The 23072-nt window shown below is 45.4% G+C and overlaps 1 protein-coding gene across 2 annotated transcripts in view; it reads right to left on the reverse strand.

The window, feature by feature from the left end:
• CNNM4 (cyclin and CBS domain divalent metal cation transport mediator 4) overlaps positions 1 to 23072 on the reverse strand; it is a 331971-nt gene that overhangs the window by 102927 nt on the left and 205972 nt on the right. For both annotated transcript variants that reach the window (XR_013602507.1, XM_078666969.1), the window contains exon 3: positions 18809 to 18946. Coding sequence is in view for 1 of the 2 variants with exons in the window: in XM_078666969.1 (XP_078523095.1) it covers positions 18809 to 18946 (138 nt within the window). In the remaining variant the exon portion in view is untranslated. The remainder of the gene's footprint in view (positions 1 to 18808; positions 18947 to 23072) is intronic.

Consider the following 23072-nt stretch of genomic DNA (forward strand, 5'->3'; position numbering starts at 1 on the left):
GCACAGCTCCCTGAAAAATAACTGTATAACTAGGATAGTCCATAGGGTGTGGAGGATTGGCAGGTTCGACATCCTGTATCACTGTGTACAGAACCAGCTGGTTTTGAGGAAATTCCTAGTGGAAAGGTGCACTAACATGTTCTAAAGACTGAAGGAAGTTTCAGAATAGATGAAAGTCCATGTGGGATACCTATGTAAGACATCTGCATGCCAGTGGGGAAACGTTTATAGCATACCCTGAGGGGGCATCAGAGAGGGTAATCCTCAAAGAGGAAACTGGCAACGAGGACGAAATCCTCAAAGAGGAAACTGGCAACGATGACAGCAAAGCCAATAAGCTTCAACAGTTTTCAAGAGTCAATTTCCTAGCTTGTGGCCTGGAAAGGGATATGGTATCTTAGGCTCAATGGAGAACTCAACACCATCAGCATTCTTCTGCAGGGGCTGAAGAAAACCGGACATGTACTTAGTAGGAGTGAAAGGTGATACCTATCTGTCAAAATGCCAAACACATTTGGTTGGCAATGAAGATTCAATTACATGCTAAACTGAGGAACCAGACACTTATAATGGATCCTGTTCTTTAACAATGAGGCTTTGACCATATCAGGAATGTGGCGAAGAAAATGCTTCAATTCTCCATTTTCGACCTACCATGGCATTCTTCTTGGAGGCCTAATGCTTCTCTTAAAATGGCCATCTGGATAATGTGGGGTAGTGGACAAAAAAAAAATCGGTGCATGGCTAAAAATCATAGTCTCCGCTTGTTTAGGGTTCTGATTTGGATGAATTGTTGAAATGGATGGAAATTAAGAATGCCACTACCAGGCCTTGTCTCGATGTGCTCCAGGAGCTTCAATTCAATAGATTCTACTTAGGCCCAACAATTAATCAGCCTTTAGGAAGAATGCCCAGTGGCAGGCTGCTTCAGCACACTGGGTCAAAAAATGCGGGGCTGCTAAGGCATGACTGGCCGAAATGTGATACAGAGTCTCAGTGGCGGCTCCTCCACTAAGGCGGCATAGCGTCACCCCACTGCTTTTAAGCAGTGTAACTAAGGGAAAAATAAAATGATAATACCTAAACGTTATTATCATTTTATTTCTTCCTGCTGCTTCGTGGTCGGGGCGGGCGGGTTGCTCTGCTCTCAGAGCAGGGCAGGGGAGGAGTGGTTTGCCCACAAAAAGTGACCATGTATCATGCTTGGCCGGTCCTCTCAGGCCAGCCAAACAGTCATGCACACTTTGCATGTTCTCCACGCAGGCTGCATTACAGCCTGGGTGGAGAACATGCCCAGGCCCCCAGCTCCTTTCCGAGTGCCGAACCACGGCGCTCAGACCAATCACAACACTGCATTGCAGTGTTGTGATTGGTCAGGTGAGCCTGGGTGCTGCCTGTTGAGTCCTGACGCAGAAGAGAGACAGCGAGACGTGGCGATAAGGTAACGTTTTTATACTTAATTTTTTTACAGTCCCCTGCCCCCCATCCTCTCTTCCCCACCTCCCCCTGCCCTGCCATCCCAGATCTGTGCCGGCCGCCATTGCAGAGTCTATAAGGCATTTTGGCTGCACCTCTGAATGTATATGTTAAATTGAGACTCCCTGCCTGCCACACTCTTCTCCCAAGACAGAAGATATGCCCAGGGAGAAAACATCATTGGGTCACGGAGACTGTGTCAAGAAAGCTTCACATTGGGGGGCGTGGCCAACTGCCGTGGGAAATGGCCGCTGACCAGCGGATCTCCCTCACAACACTCCTTAAAACTCTGCAAATTCCAGTGTTGCCCCGCAATACAATAACTGTAACTACCATAGAGTGCTCCTGGAGAGGAGGAGAGTCGCCCAGCAGCTTTTGTGCCGAATCCGCCAGGTGCAGCCGCCGTTTTCGAGCTGGTCCCAAGCGGGGCGTGTGGAGGACCGAGGTGTGGCCTGGAGGGCGAGTGCCGCCCGAACCCGCTGATCTCCGCTTGAGTTGCGGCCTACGTCTTCTGTTTCCTGGGGGTCCGCTTCCGTGCAACCGGAGCTGGTCCCGATCCTGTCGGTGAAGAAGTCCCCAGCGATTTTGGCGGATGGTGCGCCTTTGAGCCTTTCTGCAGCCGGCTGTGTGCTCTGCCGACGGCCGGAAGGGCCTGGTGGGGCATGCACGAGAGTCTGCCCACTGCCTCGAGCGCCTCCGCATGGGTGCTGTCCTCCCATAAAGACTGCTGTGTGTGGAATGCGATCTGCTGCCGAAACGGGGGTGGGGGGGAATGTTTCAGTTTGTATTGTTCTTTGTTTCTCAGGTATGACAAATATGGCTGATTCCAAAGAAAGGCAATTACAAGTTACATGCTTTCTGTAATTCTGTTTATGAAGGAAATGTGGTCTATTGATGTGCCCCCCTCCCCCTTGGGGCGTTCATGGGAGGTTCCCCCTGCAACTGATTGAACACTTAACGGGGTGAGATGGACAAGACAACTAGACAGAGGCTCAAACTGTTGTCTTGGAAAGTCAACAGGCTGGAGATAAAATCAAGTGGGGTATAGTGCTCCAATTTTTGAAAAGACACTCATCCAATGTAGTCCTCTTGCAAGAGACGCACTTACTTGGAAATGCCTGTAAGGCCATGGCGAGATGGGGTTTCCAACTGGTGGCACATTCTGCTTTTCGTTCTGGCTCCCGGGGAGTGGGTATACTGGTCCAGAAATCATTCCCCATGATGATTGACCTTGTCCGCACCAACACCTTGGGTAGGTTCATTGCCACCACTGGGACCTGGGAAGGGCGCATAATTAATTTCCTTTCTATGTGCCACTGGGATTGAACACTTAATCCTTTGCAGACCTCGGGGACCTCCTATTAGCCTTGCCGGAAGGCAGAGTATTGATCGGGGTGATTTCAACTCCATTGTCTCTAACTCCCTTGAGCGGTGGCCCTAGAATGCCTTGCCACCCTCCCGCACGCAGATCCACAGCTTTCTTGGGGCGATGGGCCTGGTGGACACCTGGAGGAGTCGGCACCCAGCCGTGCAACTATACACTTTCTACTCGGGTGTTCACCGTAATATGTCCCACATAGACTATGTATTGACGCTCACACACCAGCTTGACAGAGTGAAGGAAATGCAGTACTTGGCCAGGGGAATCTCCGACCACTCACCTATCCTATGTCACCTGGAGGTGGGGGAGCCCTCGGATGTCCGTACAGCCCCGATCAACCCCTGGTAGCTTACGACTCCCCCAAGAGAAGATCCTATGTGAATCAGACCTCTACTTTCAGGAGAACGACGGGACTGTAGACTTAGCACATACCCTTTGGGAAGCCTACAAGGCTGTTATACGGGGGTGGCTCTGACGCTGATCTCGAGACAGCGAAAAGAGAAGTGGGCAGATATGACTCGCTTAGAGGGAGAAATCCTACACTTAGAGGAAACTCTTCGACTCAATGACTCGGCGGAGGTACGGAAGAGACTGTGCAATAAAGTCAAGGAATACACCGACTTGGCGACTGAAGCTGTTAAGTCACACCATAGGGCCACGCTCAGCAGAATATATGACGTTGGCGATAAGGCTGGCAAACTGCTAGCCTGGATCGATCGTAGAGACCTGGCCCGTCGGGTTGTGGTCGAGATGGAGACAGACTCTCTCTCCCCGTCTCACTGCTCCCCCAGGACATAGCGGACGTATTCGGCCATTATTATCAATCACTCTACACGTCTCAAACTCCGCACACGGAGGAGGAGGCTTCCTTGCTTTTGCGGGATATCTTGATGCCCTCGCTCACTGAAGAGGAGCGTTCCGATCTAGACAGCTCTGCTACAGAGGTTGAAAAAGCCATTCACGATTTGCACTGGGAAAGGCATCGGGCCCTAACGGCTTGCCCATTGAACTGTTTAAACTTACTGCGGGCAAGACAGCTCCCTATCTCGCCGAAATGTTCAGTGAAAGTAAGAAGGGGGAATCCTGCCCGAGGACCAGCAGATTACCAATATAGTAGTCATTCACAAAATGGGCAAGCCGAGTAATAAGTCTTCCTCCTACAGACCCATCTCACTGCCTAACTGGGAAGCAAAAATCCTGGCAAAGGTCCTGGCATCTCGTTTGCTCGGGGTCATTAACCGTCTGGTTCACCCGGACCAGTCGGGATTTATACCCGATAGAAAAACCTCTCTCAATTTGCGTAGGCTCCACAAAGTATTGTGCTGGGCCGACACCATTAGGGAGGATGCTGTTGTGGTCTCCCTCGACGCTGCTTCAGCATTTAATACTATCGAATGGCTTTATATGTTTGCTGTCCTTCACAAGTTGTGCTTTGGGGAAGAGTGTGTGAGCTGGGTTTGGCTTCTTTACCAGCAGCCTCTCGCCCAAGTAGTGGTTAACAACAGAAAATCTCCAGTTTTCACTCTCGGTAGGGGTACCAGGCAGGGTTGGCCCTTGTCCCCACTTTTCTTTGCCCTGGCCCTTGAGCCTCTGGCAATGTGGGTCCTCCAAGACCCCGCCATACGGGGCCTCAAATGGACGTCTGGGTGGGAAGACCGTATATCGTTGTATGCGGATGACATTCTGCTATATCTGGCATACCCGGCTGCATCCCTCAATGTAGTCCAGGACATATTTCACGTGTTTGGTAGATATGCTGGCTACTCTATCAACTGGACCAAATCAGTACTATATGTCCTCTATTGGAAAAGACCTTCGCTCCCTCAGGGATATCAACAGGCGGAAGCTACGGACGACTTCAAATACCTGGGGATCTGGGTCTCTAAAGATCCGTCCAGATTTTATGACCGCAATCTCCTGATGCTTCTTAAAGCTGATGTCCTACATTGGAAATCGCTTCCATTATCTTTCTTGGGGTGTGCCGCCCTGTTCAAAATGATGTCCCTTCCCAGGTTCGTATAAGCTTTGCACAATACTCCACACCCTGTCACTCCCTCCTATTTTAAAGACATTGATTTTATCATACAGGACTTGCTGTGGGAGGGGAAGCCACCTCGTATTGCGACGCACAAGCTCACGTTGGGGTGGTTTGATAGGAGCATCGGACTTCCAGACATACGGAAGTACTATTGGGCATCGCATCTAGCGGCGAATAACCGATGTATGTATAGGCCACAGGGCGACCCAGCCTTCCAGATCGACAGATGGCTCCTCCCGGGAGGCAAATTTGATAGGGCCCTTTATATACCGTCGTTGAACCCTGCCCTGACTGGCCCCATGGGACATGCTGTACAGGTGTGGAAGGCAGCTACCAAAAGTTTGGGATGGGAGGGGAAACTTACACAGGCCACACCACTCTGGCACAGCGAGCAATTGGGCAGGCTGATTCGCTCGAGGGGCTTTGATCGCTGGGATCTTATTGGTATATTCAGGGAGGTGATTTGTAGTAATCGGGCGAGGTGGTCCCTTTTTCCTGGCTGCAGCAGGAATATGATTTAGCGCAATCGGAACATTTCAGGTATCTCCAAATTAGACATGCCCTACTTGCGGTTCTCATTAGAGGTAGTGAACTCCCCGAGTCCACTTCGCTCGAAGATAGAGTGCTAGATGGTGACCTGCCGGAGAAGGCCACATCACTCATTTACAAAAAACTGGTTAAAAACATGGTGGATCCCCTGACTCACCTGAGGTTTCAATGGGACCACGACGTAGCGGGATTGGATGATGATGAGTGGCTGGCGGTAGTGGCTTCCCCCGTGAGGTGGCCATCTCTTCCAGGCTTCGCCTGGTGCAGCTGAAGTTTCTCTATAGGTTCTATCTGTCTGGGCCATTGCTGGTTCGTATGGGATATAGCTCAGACGGTGAATGTGTGAGGCGGTGCGGGCAGGAGGGAACCTTTGTTCACACAGTTTGGAAATGCACACCTATCAAAAGATATTGGGAGGCAGTGGCGAACCTTAAGGAAGAAGTGTTGGGGCAGCCGATAGATTGTAACATTAAACGGGCTCTCCTAAACGTCTGGGGCCCTACCGACCTAAACTCTAAGGAGCGAATATGGGTTACTTTGGGGCTGATGGTGGCGAAACGTAATAATGCAGGATTGTGGAGGGCTCAGAACCCACCGAGTATCCAGGACTAAGGTAAAGATATGGACTGGTGTATGGTCACGGAAAAATCCATATACGAAGCCAGGGGCTGCCCGAATAAATGGACGCAAGTTGGGAGCCAATGGAACACTCACAGTGGTGAGATATGTGAACCTCCAAGATCGGGAGAAGATATTTTAGATGGGATTGGAATATGTCACAACGGGGAATGAACTTATTGCTTTGTGATCACTATGTCTTGAGTAACTTTTGTAACATAACAGTATTGCCAATGCACATGTAAAGAGATTCTTACATCTGTCATGCCTTGATTTCAATAAAAAAGATTTAATAAAAAAAAAAAGAAAGCTTCACATAGCTTCTGTTTCCCATCAGATAAGTACTATAACTTCTACAGAAAATCAATCCCAAAAATATGTTATGGTTCCTGGCTGCAGTAGATGCAAAACGATTACAGATCAAACAAGGTAAAAAAATTTTTTTTAATTGCAATGCATCTTGAGTGTTAACCAGTGGCTGGGATTAATTAAAGTATTCCATCCTTCAAGTATTCCATCCTTTTGTTTTTCAAGCAAGATGTACCATAAATGGAAGCCGGCCACGATCAGCTTTAGAGACTGCTCCCTCAAAGCCTTCGGCGCCATGGCCCAGCAATCGGACCACCACTTCGTGTCGTGGTCGCGCTCCAGGCACCAGAGCATACTAGGTGGGGGTCCGTTACCGACATGGCGTGGTGACAGATGCCGCACGGCTTGAACCCCGAGGTCTTCTTGCTAGACGTCCCTGACACACCAAAAGGAGTCGACAAAAAGTTTTAAAAAAAGACTGTCAAAAGATGACAGGGGGAAGCTCTCTTTGACAGATCTGTGCTGGCTGGCGCGGAAAGAAAAGAACAGACGTCAGAGCGCCAGAGTGGCGGTTATATTGATGACGAACACGATGCTGACGACATCACCCGGAGTCGACCGACACCATCTACCAGTGCTCAGGGGTACTGTTATAAAAAATCTTCTGGATCCAGCATGGCGCCTGGAAGGTAAGGCATCTGCGGCTAGATGTCTCTATCAGATGGAAATGTTCTGGAGTTGCTTGGGTTTCATCTTCTGGCAGTCTTAGCTGCACTGGGGCCAGTGGAGCACGACAAGTCCAATTTGCATACGCTGGTCTACATCTAGAATGTCAAAAAATTATGGACTAAAACACGACCAGAGTAACTGCCAGTGGAGATAACGTCGAGCAATTCCCCACCCCATGCAATCCCTTTTTTGTTTTTTTAGAAGTGAGATGCACACAAAAAAAAAAAAAAAGGAGCAGCAAGGTTTGCTACACAGACTTCTGGGAGTCAACCCTCTGAGAAATGTTACCATTAGGAAATGGGCTTATTGAAGCCTTTGGCCTGCGGCATATGTGTTAGGTCCATAAACGAAGGAAACAAAAGGAGCAACATAAACTCTCAGCTGGCAAAAAGCAACACCGAATACATTTTGGAGCTCACAAGAGAATAGCATATATTGTTCAAAGCAATCCACTTTAGGGACCAGGAAGAGAGAAAAAAAATGTAGACTCTTTGGAAGGAATTTGGCATTTCGGGGAATTGGAATAGGGCCACAGTCGACAGTGGCAAATATAACCAGGCTTCAGTTAAAACATTTTTTTAAAAACATGACCTAGTGTGCCCAGTGCTCAGATCCCTTAGTGTAATGAGATGATGAAGGCAGCACGATGGGACAATAGTGTATAAGATGTATGGTGCAATAGGCCATAAATTACTAAACAAGAAGTGTCCACTGGATTTTAGAAAATATTCCAAGACTGGAACTTCCCTGGAATACTTTTCCTTGAAGGCGTTGTTTTTTAATTTCTGAAGATGCACAGATATATGCATTTTTTCCAAAACCTCTTTCAGTAATTTCCACTGGTGGGCGTAGTTGAAGGTTTCTGCAGATGCTATGCAGTAGTCTTTTTCTAAAAACAAACGTAACCGACCATGGGTTCAAGCTACACTGCACTGACTAAGCCCAATAAGACAAAAAACACATCTGGGGTATTATTGCTCCGAAATCAGAATGTCTCTTACACCTTAGAAATCCCTTTATTCCTCCGAATTAAGAGTTAAAATGTGTGCTTCCGCTTGAATTGTAGTTTGTTTTTCAGTGGCACCCTTTTGGTGGCTTTCCTACGATTTCTTCCTTGTCTCTTATTCTGGAGAAACTTCATTTAAAGATATACCTTCAAAACTAGGCTCCCTTCCACATGTGGCCTCAAGTGCTTAACACAATACTGCAGATTGTGAGGTAATAAACTAGTCAATGGTTTCTACCTTCTTTCTCGCATGTCCGTGAAACGATGTGATAACGTATAGCCTTGTGCAACCCATTTTATTAGCCAGTCCTCTCTTAGGGGCTAGTTCAGCTGTCTTTAAAGAAACCATTGTACCTCTGCAGATCAAGAAAATTGCACCATCTTCAAGATTCCCAAAAAGTGTGGATTCCCAATTCAGGATCATTTTCACAGTTTTCTTTTCAACCTATCGCCATACCCGCTTTTGTCCTGGATATATTACCAAATCCACCTCTGCAATCTGGGATGATGTCAATTAAATAGCCAGTGAAGGAGAGGGAAAGGCCAACCTGGACTAATAAAGCTTCGTTTGTCATTTAAGACTGCAAAGTGCAATATTCTAGTCCATTTGCTTTGAACGCATAATGAGGACGGCAGTCCCCTACCCACGTTAAAGCACCCTAGCCAGCTGATTTCAACCACTTTATCTGGCACCACCCTCCCAAATCCCATCAGGTCTTATATAGAACTGCCCTCTACCTGTCCCTTTATCACTATAATTTGTTTAAACTGGCAACACCCACTTGAATATCATTAGTGTCATGACATTCTCGCCAGTGCTAAAATCTATTTTGAGATAAATAACCAACTCCAAGCAACATGCATGCAATCAAAGTAAAATGGGAAAAAAACTCTCTGAAACGAAACTAAACCTGGAGTTTTGTTCTTCAAGGCCAAATGCACCATCACCAACTTCCCTTTGCTTCCCATTAAACACCTCCCCTCCTGGAAGCCAGTGGGTCCGCTCACGAAGGCTGATAGAGAGAGCAGGAATGGACTGGTGTGCGAAACGGGAGGAACCCATTTATATCGCATGGGGTTGTCCCTGTACACAGGAATAGATCAGGGGGAAATTGTGGGACTATTATGGTCTGATGCCTCATTGATTAGATGTTTGACTACGAAACTCCTCGCGGGCCTGGACAGATGCTTACAGAAGTATTGGCGAACAAGTTTGTTTGTAACTGAAAAAAGCATAGAGTTTGTTAAAAAAAAAACACAAAAAACACCTCTCACCCTACATCATTTCACCACTCTCACATCTAAGGTCAAAGCCTAAGAATTACGCATTCGCACTGTCCGGTGGAAAGAAATCATGGATCTCCTTGTCACTGACCCTAAAATTAATACACTGGCTCCACGTCAATGACTAAATTACCTTGATGACCCTCTGTTACCCACAAATACATTAATAAAATAGTGCAGAAGTACGTACGCAGCAAAAGACAGCACTGCTCCTAACGATGCCCTTGCGCTCAGCCTAAAACTTGCAGCTCAAAAGATGCCAGACCTTTCGCAGACCTAAGAAACCAGCATGGGATTAACAACCTCACTTTTAGGAACAATATTTCCACATCTCTTTAACATTCCAGGGGTGACATTTCCTTCAACTACGAAACACCTTTCGGTAATTCAGGGTGTAAGTAATTCTTTAATTCATACTTGCTGAATTGGCTTACAGAACTGAGAACAATATTCCTGCTGCAGCTTTCAGGTGGAGACGAAATACTATGCATGCTGCTCCAAGATCAGTGGTGCTTCCCACCTCACCAGTGACATACAAAGCATCAATGACTTCCTACTAATAGTACTGCTGTCTTTATGCTTTCCTTTCATCAAACCACTTGGCTTGTTCGTGCAGTTTGGTTATTTTCAGCTAGCGGGATGCAGTAGCTCTTAGATGAGGGGATGTGTAGCCCTGCCACTTCAGAGGTGTTGTGCTACTGCAAACAGCCATTTCCAATGAGTTGGTGGGAGCTACTTAGGCACAGGGCAGACATCAACAATTGGGAGCGTATTGTTGACAAGGGTGGAAGCGGTATCACAGAAGGGAAAAAGGCAACACAAATCGGTTCATATGTTGGTAAGACATTTTCCATACTTTTACCCTCCTCAATCCTCACTCCCTCAACATACAATTCTCATCATAAAGTAAAAAGTAATCAGGGAGGAAAGCCTGTGCAGACGGGCTTCATACGGAGGAGTTAAGGTAATCCCGTAACGCAGGGGATTAAACAGATCCTATTTATTACAAACAGAGGGAAATCTAGAAGATGAAGGGAAAAACATGCAGCTTCTTCAGACGCCAGGATTACGCTGTTTTTACAGCATGGCCTCAAGAAGGAGAATTACAGCTCTGTAATACAAAACACATTCCTAAAAAAGGCGAGGCAGTCCTGGCAGACACTACTCCCTTTCATGTATCTGTAAAGCTTACTATTGCACAAGGGGCATCACAGGGACGGCGGTACTCTAGTTGACTGAATGTGCAGTTGGCATCAGAAGGGGAAGGTTTCTGGCAGACATTGCAGGAGGAATATGTTGAAAACATTCTAAGACCACATGGAAACAGTGCAATATCAGGATATCGAGAAACCATCATATTGTTAAAATCAGCATATGCCCAAATCTTTGTCTGGCCAATCCCAAGTAACAGTCAGTGAGAAGTAAACAGTCAAGATTGGAAACATTATCTTGTGACATCTGGAAAACAAAGAGGTCTCAGTTAACAAGCTGCTGCAGCCTAAAACGAGAATGTGTGAGACTGAGGGAGGCTTTGGATGATAGCCACTGTATTTAAAAGAAAAATGTCCCCTAACAGTAGTTCTGTAGAATGGGGATCGTGTTTAGAGCTGTATGTTTTACAGACTTCTGAAAACTGGGGAGGGCATCCTGGAACTGCTGTAACATACTTACGTAGAGGTCACCAAGTATGACTCTTAAAGATCTTGGAATCTCCCTTGATTGGCACACTCCTCCGTTTAGAGCATCATAGAACACCAAAGTCGAGACAAACATCAAATGTGCTGCTGAATACGGTCCCGAAGCTGTTTAACTATTGATGCATGCAGATTTCTTTGCCGCCTCTACGGGTTCTTTTTAAGTTACCTCCAGTAAAATGTTTAGCACCACAGATCAAGAACCAAAAGAAAGGTATGGAGGCTTCCCTTAGACCTTATGGGTGGTAGGCTGACACACTTGAATGTCTAGTGTAGGTAAAACTGTTCATCAATGCAAATCTTCAAGTCTTCTTCTTGGTAAAACAAGCAATAAAACACCACATGAAGATGAGCCTGACCAGTTGATTGCCATGTTTTAGGCATAAACCTACCGACCTGAATTCACCTTCTTCTGGGATACACTTCCATTCGTAACATTTCTGTATGATACAAGGATACTCTCCCATGCCCTTAGTCTTGTCAACCACATGTAAAATCTATGGTGTGTAACAAATGCTCTGTCAGCTGTAACCAAATATGAAAATCTATAGGCAACAACCTAGTTATAAAAAACATTTTTCTGAATAGCCCTATATACTCCTGGGAAACTATCATATCTGGGAAATACATGCCAATAAGCCTAAATGTCAAAAAAGCACAATAGCAACCATGGGATCCACTTGCGTTTGAGGTAAAGCCAGACACTACATTCATGCATTCAACAGAGAGCTAGAGAGTTTTTAATTTCAATAAACCCATAATAATCTCGCTGAGATTTCGGCAATAAGACTGAAGGGAAAACCTTAACCCCTTTATAAGAGGCAATAGGGCTGCCTAATGAGTAAATGATATTTGCATCTGCCAAGTAAACTAAAGGGTCATTTGCACTTCCAAGTTGTGAAGATTCAAAAACACGGAGATGGAACGAAGGCCAGAAGACCTTTTTATAAGACAAATGGAAATCTGATACTCTGCCAGTGATAATGAGATATGTGAACCTAAAAAAATGTTGTTCTTGCTAAATAAAATAAAAAGCACAGGTTTCAAGATAATAGAGCCGCACTGAACCAATTCTATTGTTAGGAATGGCCACAACCAAAAGATAACCCTTACAGTCAACCAAATGAAGGTCACAGAATGCAGTGGGTTTAAATATTCTGTGGACTAAAACAACTCTCGGGACCCAGAATAGGTGACCATAATGGACTAGGGGAGAAGTAAAGGTAAAAGACCATAAAAATGGACTCTTAATAATGGTTCCTATTGACCATTCCGACCACTAAAAAAAAGAGGTAAAGTACTACACCTGAATACCAAACTTAACCAAGGGTCTGTAGCAGAAGAATATCAACCTAAGAATATCAAGGGTACGGTGGGGCCATAGGCACCATAAAATAACTCACTGATAACCAGCCCAAGTGTAGGAATGAATGGGCAAAGCACCACACTATAAGTTGGGGCAGAAGGCATTCTCTTCATGGGAAAATGATGCAACAGTTTAGTTTGAGATGATCAGAGTATCAGAACCATTTGGGCCAATGACATCACTGATCAATCAGTAACACACTGTGATTATAAGAAAAGAAATGTGGTTTGGAATCACATTTTTTTCATATTCATACCCATACCCTGTCCACTGTTGCACAGAAAGTGACTCTTTGTTAACAGAGCCAGAAAAATGGGGATAACGTGCGGTGAAACGGTGGACATGTCAACAGGGTTTCACAGCATCTTATCCTTTCCGTCTATTTAAGGAAGCTGGAATATTATGGTGTGGGCTCGAGAGCAGTTTTAAACCACTTCCTTTTAGCTGGTGGGTTTTGAAGAAAACCGCCATTTCTTTCATTATTGGCTTTAAGAGGTTGATAAACGCTGTGCTTTGCATCAAGAATATTTATCCTCTAGGCTATTTTGTAATGAGTCAAATCTAGGACCAGACTGCTGACATATCTCTCCAGCAAATGCATTCTACCCCAGAGTTAGCCTGAAAGTGCTGGATAGACAAAGCTCTCTGCAGGAGATGCCTTAACCCTGAATGATATTTTAAAATGTAGTCTGTGTCCAACTAAGTAATCCAAACTCTGCTTCTCCCGACTCCTGACTCTGCACCTTCTCTGGTGCAACCCCCAATTCTTTGAATCCCAGATCAGAATGTTTACTTTTAAAGCACACTATTAATGCCAGTGTCACGCATATTTCACAAAGCAAGGAAGAGAGGTTCCACTTCCGCACACCCAAGCTAAAAATAATTTTAAAAACCAGGAGCACGAGACTTGTGTTCTTCCGGGTTTAACCGCACCGGGCACAGAAAACATTTGCCCAGTAAGCACAAATCATGAGAAAATCACATCTTTTACTCAAGATGCGGTTTTGTTTAAATTTGGTGTACAGCCATTTTCTACTCAAGCGAAACTGAAGCACAGTGTCGGAGAAGGTACAAATGAAGGCAGTCGTCTATTGCAAGTTTGAAACATTAACAAAACAGCCCTTATTCCTAACAGAACAATATGCTTCACTTTACACAGTTCTTAGCTGTAATCCCCAAACCAAATTATTCAACTGATACAATTATTTAAGAATTTACAAAGGCAGGAACCAAGGTAATGCCATTAGAATTACTGAGCACAAATTATTATAATTTTCGGATCAGCCTACGGACATGAAGCAGAGAAAAGAAGGCAGGAAAATCCCTGGGTTACAGCTAATCCTAAAATAATCTCACAGGTGTCCAATGTGCAGTCAAGATTTGCAGTGCAGGGACCAGCAGTTCTTTGTGGAAGTGACGTGGTTCACTGGTAGGCCGCGTCACCTCTAGAAGTGAAGACAAACAACTTCTTGATGAAGGCTCTAGGCATGGTAGCAATGGATCAGCCTGCTCAGGAAGTCTACCCAAGTCTTGACTGTAAAAGATGTTAAGCTGAAAGTGATGCTTAGCTCAGAGACTGATGTTCTCGGAGGGCCCAAAAACAGAGCTCCACAGGCAGTATGCATTCAGGGGGTAAAAGCCTTAGCTTCCTACTCAGGGTGTACACCAGTGCCACTTTTATCTTTCATAGGGGGATAGATTTCAGGCCAAAAACATACCTGCAGCTCTCAATCCTGAGGGCATCTCTAGTGGACAGTGACTCGGTTCACACTAGCCCATTCACCCACCCTCTCCCTTCAATAATATGAGGAAACTATCGTGACAGAGATGAAAGGACGAAAAATCAGGAAAAAATAAAATAAATAAACACTTAAAGTGACTTGAAAGTGCATCATTTTTTTCAAATTTAAAATCAAGAGATCAGTCACTGGGATTAAATCACTTTTCAGATCCAACTGCTTCCACAAGCTGGGCAGCTGCAACTTGGAAGCTAGGATCTGCAGTCTCGTAAAAGGGACACTCAACTGTAGGAAGTCAAACTTTGGCCATGCTTTGAAAATGCCAGGCAAATACTTGCTATTTGCAGTGGGTGGACTGTGCAGTCTTCTGAATGGCTGCAACACTCTCCAGTGAGCAGAAGACTTCTCTGAGATTCATGTCCAAAGAGGCCTATTAAAGGATACTAGAGGATTCTGTGCTGCTAGTAACACCATTTGTAATCCCTGAGTTGTCCTTTCCTAACGTGTTGCATTCTGGGAGTAGTGCTCACTTCAACTAAACCAATTAAATGTATGCAGCTGAAAAGAAAACTTTGAAATATAAAGATAATGGACTAAAACATGGTGGCCGTGATGACATGGATGCATCGGTTAACTTGGCACTGATAAGGCACACTTTTTCGTCAGGCACCAAAGAGCACTTATCCTCATTAACTGACAACGAGCAGAGGTTGTCAATCGCAGAGATTACAATACGTTTTTGGGAAAGTGGTCCTCCCACTCCAGTTGTTCAGATGACGAAAGCTATGTGAACCCTAAAGAAGGGGTGAGGAATTACATTACATATATACTTGTACATAGACAGGTTGTTTCAGAAGTATACTTGTCCTGTAAAAGCCTGGATTGTTCCATATGCTGCCATGTAGTAAGGTGACAAATACCGACATTCTTATTATGGAACAGCTTTGATAATAGCCTCTCTGATTATGGTATGGCTCATATCAGGTTTTGAATTGTAGTTAGACTCCAATTTTGCCACATTTCTGCAAAATTAACGTACAGGGGCTGGAAGTAGGTGGGAAGCAGTCATTCCAGAGCTGGAATGCCACATGAGTGAGTACATACCCATAAACTAACATGCTTAAGGGTAGTCACCCACTCTTCTCGCACTGGAAAAGGTTGGAACTTTACTCCTGACAAGGGCAGTAATAAAACGTTTTCCAGGGTGAGGAAAAAGAGGGCAGAGGAAAAGTGAATTTGCAATCACTAAGGAGATTTTCGCATGACCGAATATACACATGTATATTTGAACATAAGAAAATTGAATTGACTAAGTTTTTTTAGGAGTACGGTTCCACACCTTCGTCTGTAAACTCTTGTAAATTCCTGAAAGTTGAAAATACATATCGATTCAAGGGCATGTACTATGGATGCACCTTTGTGACTTTTTGTTTTAGTGTCAAAGTATGTTTATTGAGTTTTGAAACAGAAGAAACAGGCATGGCATGGCAATAGACAATCAGCAGGCAAGGAAGGCAAGCGAGACAGACAAACACGTCTTCTCTTAGAAGCATTAAGTGAGCAGGGTGAACATGCCCAGATGGCGAGGTGCTGCCCGGAGATCGAGAAGAGCCCCTAAGTGGAGCAGCAATCAAAAAGGCCAGCCTTAAAAAACACAAAAACCCCGCCCCCCCCCCAACATCCAACTCAAACACCCTCCCCCCCCCCTACCAGTACGCCATTCTTCCGTAATGATCGTGTGTGTTATAGTCAGTCCAAGTGTATCAGGGTGACTTTTTGTTTTAAGGAAAACAGGTCCATGATTTATTTTCCTGTAGCCCATAATGGCGTTACACTGATTATCCACTATTCGTCCTTTTTTTGTACTTTCATGCATCAAACAAGTTTTTACTAAATAACACATTCGAGAAATTGTATTTAAAGTTGCACAATAGCTAAGCAAACACATTTTCACCTTGCATTTTTTTTAAAGCAACTACCATTCTTTTTTCATGCTCATACATATATTTTCATCTAATCGGGGACCAATCTGCGCAAAGCACCTGTTCTTTTTCTCTACTGTATACTTGCTAGCAGTTTGACTCTGCAAATTGACAAACCATTAATTGGTTACTCAATGCAAGTGTTTCTTTTATGGTGTATACGTTCGCTGTATTCAGTTTCTCAGCAACAGGTGCACAACCTGCCAGTTCTTTGCAGCTAAGAGCTACAGAAGGGCCCATTCCCTCTACATGACGTCAAAAGGGTCTGCAGCCCTCCGTAGGTGGGAGCGGAGTGATAGTCCTCTTCTAGGAAGCCCAAGAGAAGATAAGAAATAAATGTGAATGGGCGGGGCTAACCCACTGGGATCCTAAAATGGGGAACACGTGTTTTCAGTCTGTTTTCCATTGAAGCCTTAGATCATTCATGAGGCTGCAAATCAGTTTGGGTAACATAGCCTTGGGTTTGCTTGGGAGACAATCGATGTACATAGCCTATGCGAGGGAATCCCATTTTGCTACCTTTACTAGTCTAAACTTTTGAAATCTTTGAACTGATCACTCAGTAGTTTGCTGTGAGGGAGACACTGTAGTAAATTGTTGGTAGGGTGAATAAGAACAAGGGCACCCCCATCAACCTCTGCTATTTACTATATCTGACGGAGTTCTAAAGAGAAGCGTTGGATTTACAGCAAGTATACTTCTATGTCTGTTTTGCAAGGCTTGGGAGAGCGGTCCCTAACTCAGAGGGACTCAATCTGGGGTTGCTTGTGGGCTGTTAGCCTCCGAGATCAGACCTGTTAGGCTCTCAAGAGATGGAACACAGCTGAGAAAAGCAGACAAACAGACCCATGCAGGTTTGTGTGGAGCAGGACCTGAAAGTGAACAAAGACTGCTGAATTGTGGGTGGTGTGCTAACCTGCCCCCGCAAGCCTTGAGTGTTCTAATTTACAAAAGGGTCAGTGTGGGCTAATCTCCAATTAACGCAATAGGTCATACCAGAGCACCCAGAAGACATTTCTGCTGAAGGAGACCTGTTGAAATGTTTTAACTAGTCAGTCACTGGATTTGATGAAGATCCTTTATTGGAACAGGAAAGTGAGTGGCAGAGCTACCTTACACTCACTGTGAACTGATATCTGGAAAGAGGAGTCTCCAGAGGAAGGCAAGGACTTGGGCATCAAATCCACAGACTGAGGTGGTAACTGACAAGGAGAAGGGTACTGCCTACTGGCTTAGGCAGACGTGTAAACATCCGAGAGACGTTGTCTGCCATGGAGACAATACCCAACAGCAAATCCGAAGTTTAGAAGCTGTGACATGGGTGACAGCACTGCAGAACAATGCAGGACTGAACAAGGTGACTGCCTCTCATCCAGCCCCTCCAGCCTGAATGAGGGCTAGAGGCAGCCTGGAATTCGGATTCATGCTGTGACGCTGAAGGGAGGAAACGCCTCCAGTAGACACTTGTGTGTACCGGCTGGAACTTCCAATGACCTTCCACAAAGGATGGAGATGCCACGCGAAATGAAACTCATTTTAAAACGCCATTTTTAAAACGCCATTAACTTTAAAGTGACTGATACAATTTTGTCGTTTTGGCCTTGTTTTAATCATGGAATATTTTTTATGTTATTAAACTGGTCTGGACGCTTTACGGAGTGGTTTCTTGATGCAAGTGCTGTGCTGCCATAGCGAACACTTAACACACATTCTCTGAAGTTGCCTTCTGTCTCAGTCCTGTGCTACTAACAGCAGTCTTAGAGAAACAGAGGTGCCCGACTAGCAGCTAGTTTTCCACGATCGTGGGAGAATTTGCCCCACTGGGCAACCAGACTTCCTATAGGGAGCATAATAACTAGCCTTAAGTTGTTACATTTTTATACTGGCACCACTATCCGTAATAAAGGCTGAGCTCACTGCATATTCTTAGAGCGCTGAGCGTCTTCAGCATTAAAGAATCATATATACAAGTTTGAACAACTTATATATATGGCTTTAACCCTCTTTCACATATCCATACTGTGGAACGGTAAACTGGCAGCAAAAGGGTATGTACTAAAGGGCCTACTTGTCCAGTGGACAAAATAAACATGAAAATGTGTTGTCCTTAAGCTCAACAATATGTCCTCGGTGTTGGGCAAAAGGAATTCCACAACCCTGCTCTAAAGTCTTAGGGACACAGTCAACCCTGCCCTCTTACTGGTGAACACCCAGAGTGACAAGCGTGAGCCATACAGCATAACCTTGGCGTTGAGGGTAAGGCAGAGCGATGGGCAAGGCATGAAGAGAGCTGCCTAAAGGCAGAGTTGTCACAGAAAGCTGTACTGAGGTGGAAACAGGGAGGGAGGAAAACGTGTTAATGAAGAGAGGGAAACTGCCCACAGGAAAGACAAAAAGAAGATAATGAAATTAATATGGTAGCAAGGAAAAACGGAGAACTCTCGGACACAGCGCAAATCAAACCGGGGTCAAACGTAGAACGAAGGCACAGTGGGATTAAGGAAACGCTAGAACAGGGGAACCAACCCAGAGCATTGCACAGGAAAAAGAAAAGAAATCAGTGAGGAGGGGCCTGGGGTGAGTGGACGAGCAGAAGCGAGCAGGGGCGCAGCGGTGCCAGGGCAATACAAGACTCACCGGTGGCCAGGAAGCGGTGTGCAGCCAGCAGCAGCTGCGGCGAGATCTTGACCTTCAGCTCGTTGTCTGGGTCCTTGAAGGCAGAGAAGTCGCGCTTGTTCTTCTGGTAAACAACGCGCTTCTTGTTGCGGTTGTCGGCTGAGGAGTAGAAGAGGCAGTTAATGGAAGAAAGCATGTCGGACAGGCGCATATGCATTCTGCAGGGCCTCGCAGCCGCGCTGTATGCCGTCACCATCATACATGTAATAACGCACGCATGAATGACCTAATCAGACAGACTATACGGGCAGACTACAGAACGGCAGGAAGGGGGAGAATTCATTTATCATCTATCATCTCTTTCAGAAGAATCGTCTACTGCCTCTCCCTGTTATATTCCAGTGGTGGTCGCCACAGGCCATGTGCAGTGTGTGGTTGGCTGCCTTCGTGGGGGTTGGTCACAGGCCCTGGCCTGTACCCAACCCCCCTACTGGCCACAAAGGCCGTGCACAGTGTAGTGTTGGCTGCACGCAGGGAAGTTGGCTTCCCGAGCCAACTTCCCGCCGTGCACAAACGAAGGTCCTGTGCAGTGTGGGTTTTGCCAACAACCCCCCAAGCCGCATGGCGCAGCAAGGGGTTGGCTGCATGCAGGGGGTTGGCTGTGGTCAACCACCCACCGTGCTTGACCGAAGGCCTTGCGCAGTGTGGAGTTGGCTGCCTTTAAGGGGGTTGGTCACAGGCCAGGGCTTGTGCCCCCCCCACCTACTGCACACAGCAGAAGGCTGTGCATAGCGTGGGGTTGGCTGCATCTGGGGAGGGGATTGACTGCAGGGCAGTAGGCCGTGCACGGCAGGGCGGGGCTTTGTATTTACATATGGCAATTAAACATTACTTCACATTAAAAGAACCCTAAAAATTCACACAATAAAAACAAAGGTTAAAGTAATGTTATAGGTATGTGAAATGTTCAGTGACAAGACAACATTTAAAAAAAACACTGAAATTCACCAGTTATCTCAAGTAACTATAATCCGTGCTCCAAGGTAACTATGACTCGAGTGCTTGCTATGCGCTGCTACATACCCCACATATTACATCACTCATGACATCTTCTATGACATCATTGCTAATATAAATGCAACATTTGCAGTGAAAATATTGATGAGAAAACTGTGCATGATGAGGGCGCGAGTTAGAGTTACCTTAGGACACGAGCTCTAGTTCCTTGAGATAACTATAACTGGTGAATTTCAGTGTTTTTTAGAGTCTAATATGTGAATATGGAATATGTTACTTATCCTGTAAGCATCTGTTTGTGGCATGTAGTGCTGTAGATTTACATGCGCTGCATATTTGTGCCATCTTTTATTGGGTCCGGATGTATGCAAGTGTTTGGTTTTTTTCCGAACAAGTCTTTCAAGTCACGAGACAAAGTGGCTCCATCTCTTGGTGATAATGCGCATGGACATTAGATTGTTTTCCCGCAGGCGGATGAGAATGGCGTGAAGTAAGTATTAGTAAAGAGATGTCCATGCAAATAAAATAGTGTAAAGGAAATGCAACGGCCACAGGTATCCTGGTAGGAGGGTGGGTGCATGTGAATCTACAGCACACAAATGGATCCTTACAGGGTAAGTAACATATTCCGTTCGAGGCACGTGTGGTTGTAGATACACATGCTCTGCAGAGATTGTAAAGAAGTCCCTCTCCAAAAGCGGTTGTTAATCTGTGGGTGTTACAGTTGTTTAAAAGAGAGTACCTAGCACTTCCTGACCTACATAGGCTTGCTGGCAGGCTAAGACATCCACACCACAATGTTTGGTGAAATCGTGTGGTGTAGACCATGAGGCTGCCTCACAAATGACAGAATTGGGATATTGCCCAGAAAATCCATGGAAGCCCCTTTCTTAAAAGTAGCGTGTGTCCTAGGGGTGTAAACAAAGTCCTTTTAGCTTTGGCATAACATATCTGAATGCATTTAATTATCCATCTAGAAATGCCTAACTTGGATATTGGCTTTCCTTTCTCAGGGGGAGAAAAAGCAACAAAGATTTGTTTGGTCCTACAGAACTCTTTAGTTCTGTCAATATAATACATTACAGTTTTTTTTACATTTAGCATGCGAAGAGCTCTTTCCGCAAGGGAATCTGGGTGCGGAAAGAAAACAGGTAATTCAACTGACTGAGGTAGAAATATGTAACCACTTTTGGAAGGAATTTTGGGTTGGTTCTAAAGAGCACCCTATCTCTATGTAGCTGGGAGAAAGGTTCTTCCAAGGTTAATGCCTGGAGCTCACTGACTTAAGTGAGGTTTTGACCACCAAAAAAGCAACCTTCCAAGATGAGAACTGGAGGGGGCAGTTATGCAATGGTTCAAATGGTGGAACCATAAGTCTGGTAAGTACAATATTGAGATTTCATGCGGGTGCAAATGGAACTCTAGGAGTAAATGCTCTTTTTAGGCTTTCCATAAATGCCCTAATAACTGGCACCTTAAACAAAGAGAAGTGTTGCCTGTTTTGAGGATAGTCAAAAACTGCAGCTAAATGTAGACATACTGAAGTGTAAGCCGGGCCAGAGGTCTGTAAATGAAAAAGGTAGCAACCAATGTTTTGCACAGTTGCACCAAAGGGATTAATGTGTTGACTGTGACAGTAGAAGACACATCTTTTCCCTTTGCTGCATACCATACTCTAGTTGTAGGCCTACAAGCTTCTTTAAGAATGTTCATATATTCAGGTGGGAGGTTAAGGTAACCAAATTCTATGACCTCAGGATCCAAATTGCAAGGGCGAGATCCTTTGGATTTGGATGCTTGATTTCTCCATGGTTCTGAGTGAAAAGGTCTGGGCTGAGGGGAAGGTTCCCGTGTGGAACTAAAGAGAGTTCGTGCAGTGTGGTGAACCATGGCTGGTGAGCCCAAGTGGGAGCTACTAGAACAAGGGTGAGAGGTGTTTGTCTGAGCTTCTGGATCACAAATGGAAGAAGAGGGAGAGGTGGAAAAGCATAGACAAATATCCCTGACCAGATCATCCGTAGAGCATTGCCTTTGGATGTGGGATCCTGGAGGCGAAGCCTGGTCATTTTGTGTTGTCTACAGTTGTGAACAGGTCTATCTGTGGAAACCCCTACTTGTGAAAGTATGAGATGAGGACTTGGGGTGGCGTTCCCACTTGTGGACTTGTTGTCGCATCCAGCTGAGGAGGTCGCCAAAGTGGTTGTTCATCCCTGAGGGTGTTAAGCTAGCAGATGGATGTTGCGATGTACTGCCCACTGTCAAATCGTCTGAGATAGGGGTGATAACTGTAGAGTCTGTCTCTGCCCCCATTTTTGTAAATAGTACATGGTTGTCATGTCTGTCCAGACAAACACAACATTGCATGCCAGGTGTGTTAGAAATTCTTTTAATGCTAGGTGAACAGCTTGAAGCTAGAGGTAGTTTATGTGTTTAGGAAGTGCACAATTATGCATTGTTAACCCCCCCCCCCCACCTTTTGCATGACATATGATGCAACTTGACTTGACGTGCCCTGGGCCCCTGCCAATCAGGTTCCCAGAGCCTGTGTTCTTTCTCAAACCTGTACCTGTGTACTCACAAATGGCACATCTCTGGCCACAGGTAAGCCCCTTGTAAAAGGTACCATGGGTACCAAGGGCACTGTGATCAGGGAAGGCCTCTAAGGGCTGCAGCACCTATTTTGCAACCTTTAGAGGCCCTGCACCTTCACACCCGAACAATGCCATTGCAGGCTGCGTGTTTTGGAGCAGAGAAAAGCGAAGAGCCGACATGAAACACATCCCTGTGTGCCATGCCTTCAACCCACTGCCTGGGGCTTGTGTAAGTCACTCCTCAAGCAGGGTGCACTAGCCCCCAGGTGAGGGTACAGTTGCATGAGCACTGTACCCCTTCAGTGTCTAAGTCAATTCTTATATAACAAATGACAACATCTCAACAGGTAATATTTGAAAGACTGTTATATAAAACATGCAGAATAGTAACAAAAAATTAAAGACATAAAAGCAGTTCCATTCAGCACGTTTAAAATTGTAACCTGGTCCTGAAGATGACCTGAACTGACTACAGTCGAAACGTCGTTGACCTCCCAGCGCAATCTCTGGCGCAACTCTACAGTTCACCAAATTGTCAACAACCTCCATAAAAATAACATACAGGAGAGATTTTTGCCAATTAATACGGAACCCGGTCGAATCTGCCGATGAGATGGCTAATAAGTCAAACACAGCAATAAGGGACATTTTGGGGGAAGCAAGATATAGGAGGATAT

Source organism: Lissotriton helveticus, chromosome 11 (genome assembly GCF_964261635.1).
Source record: "Lissotriton helveticus chromosome 11, aLisHel1.1, whole genome shotgun sequence".
Taxonomy (NCBI): Eukaryota; Metazoa; Chordata; class Amphibia; order Caudata; family Salamandridae; genus Lissotriton; species Lissotriton helveticus.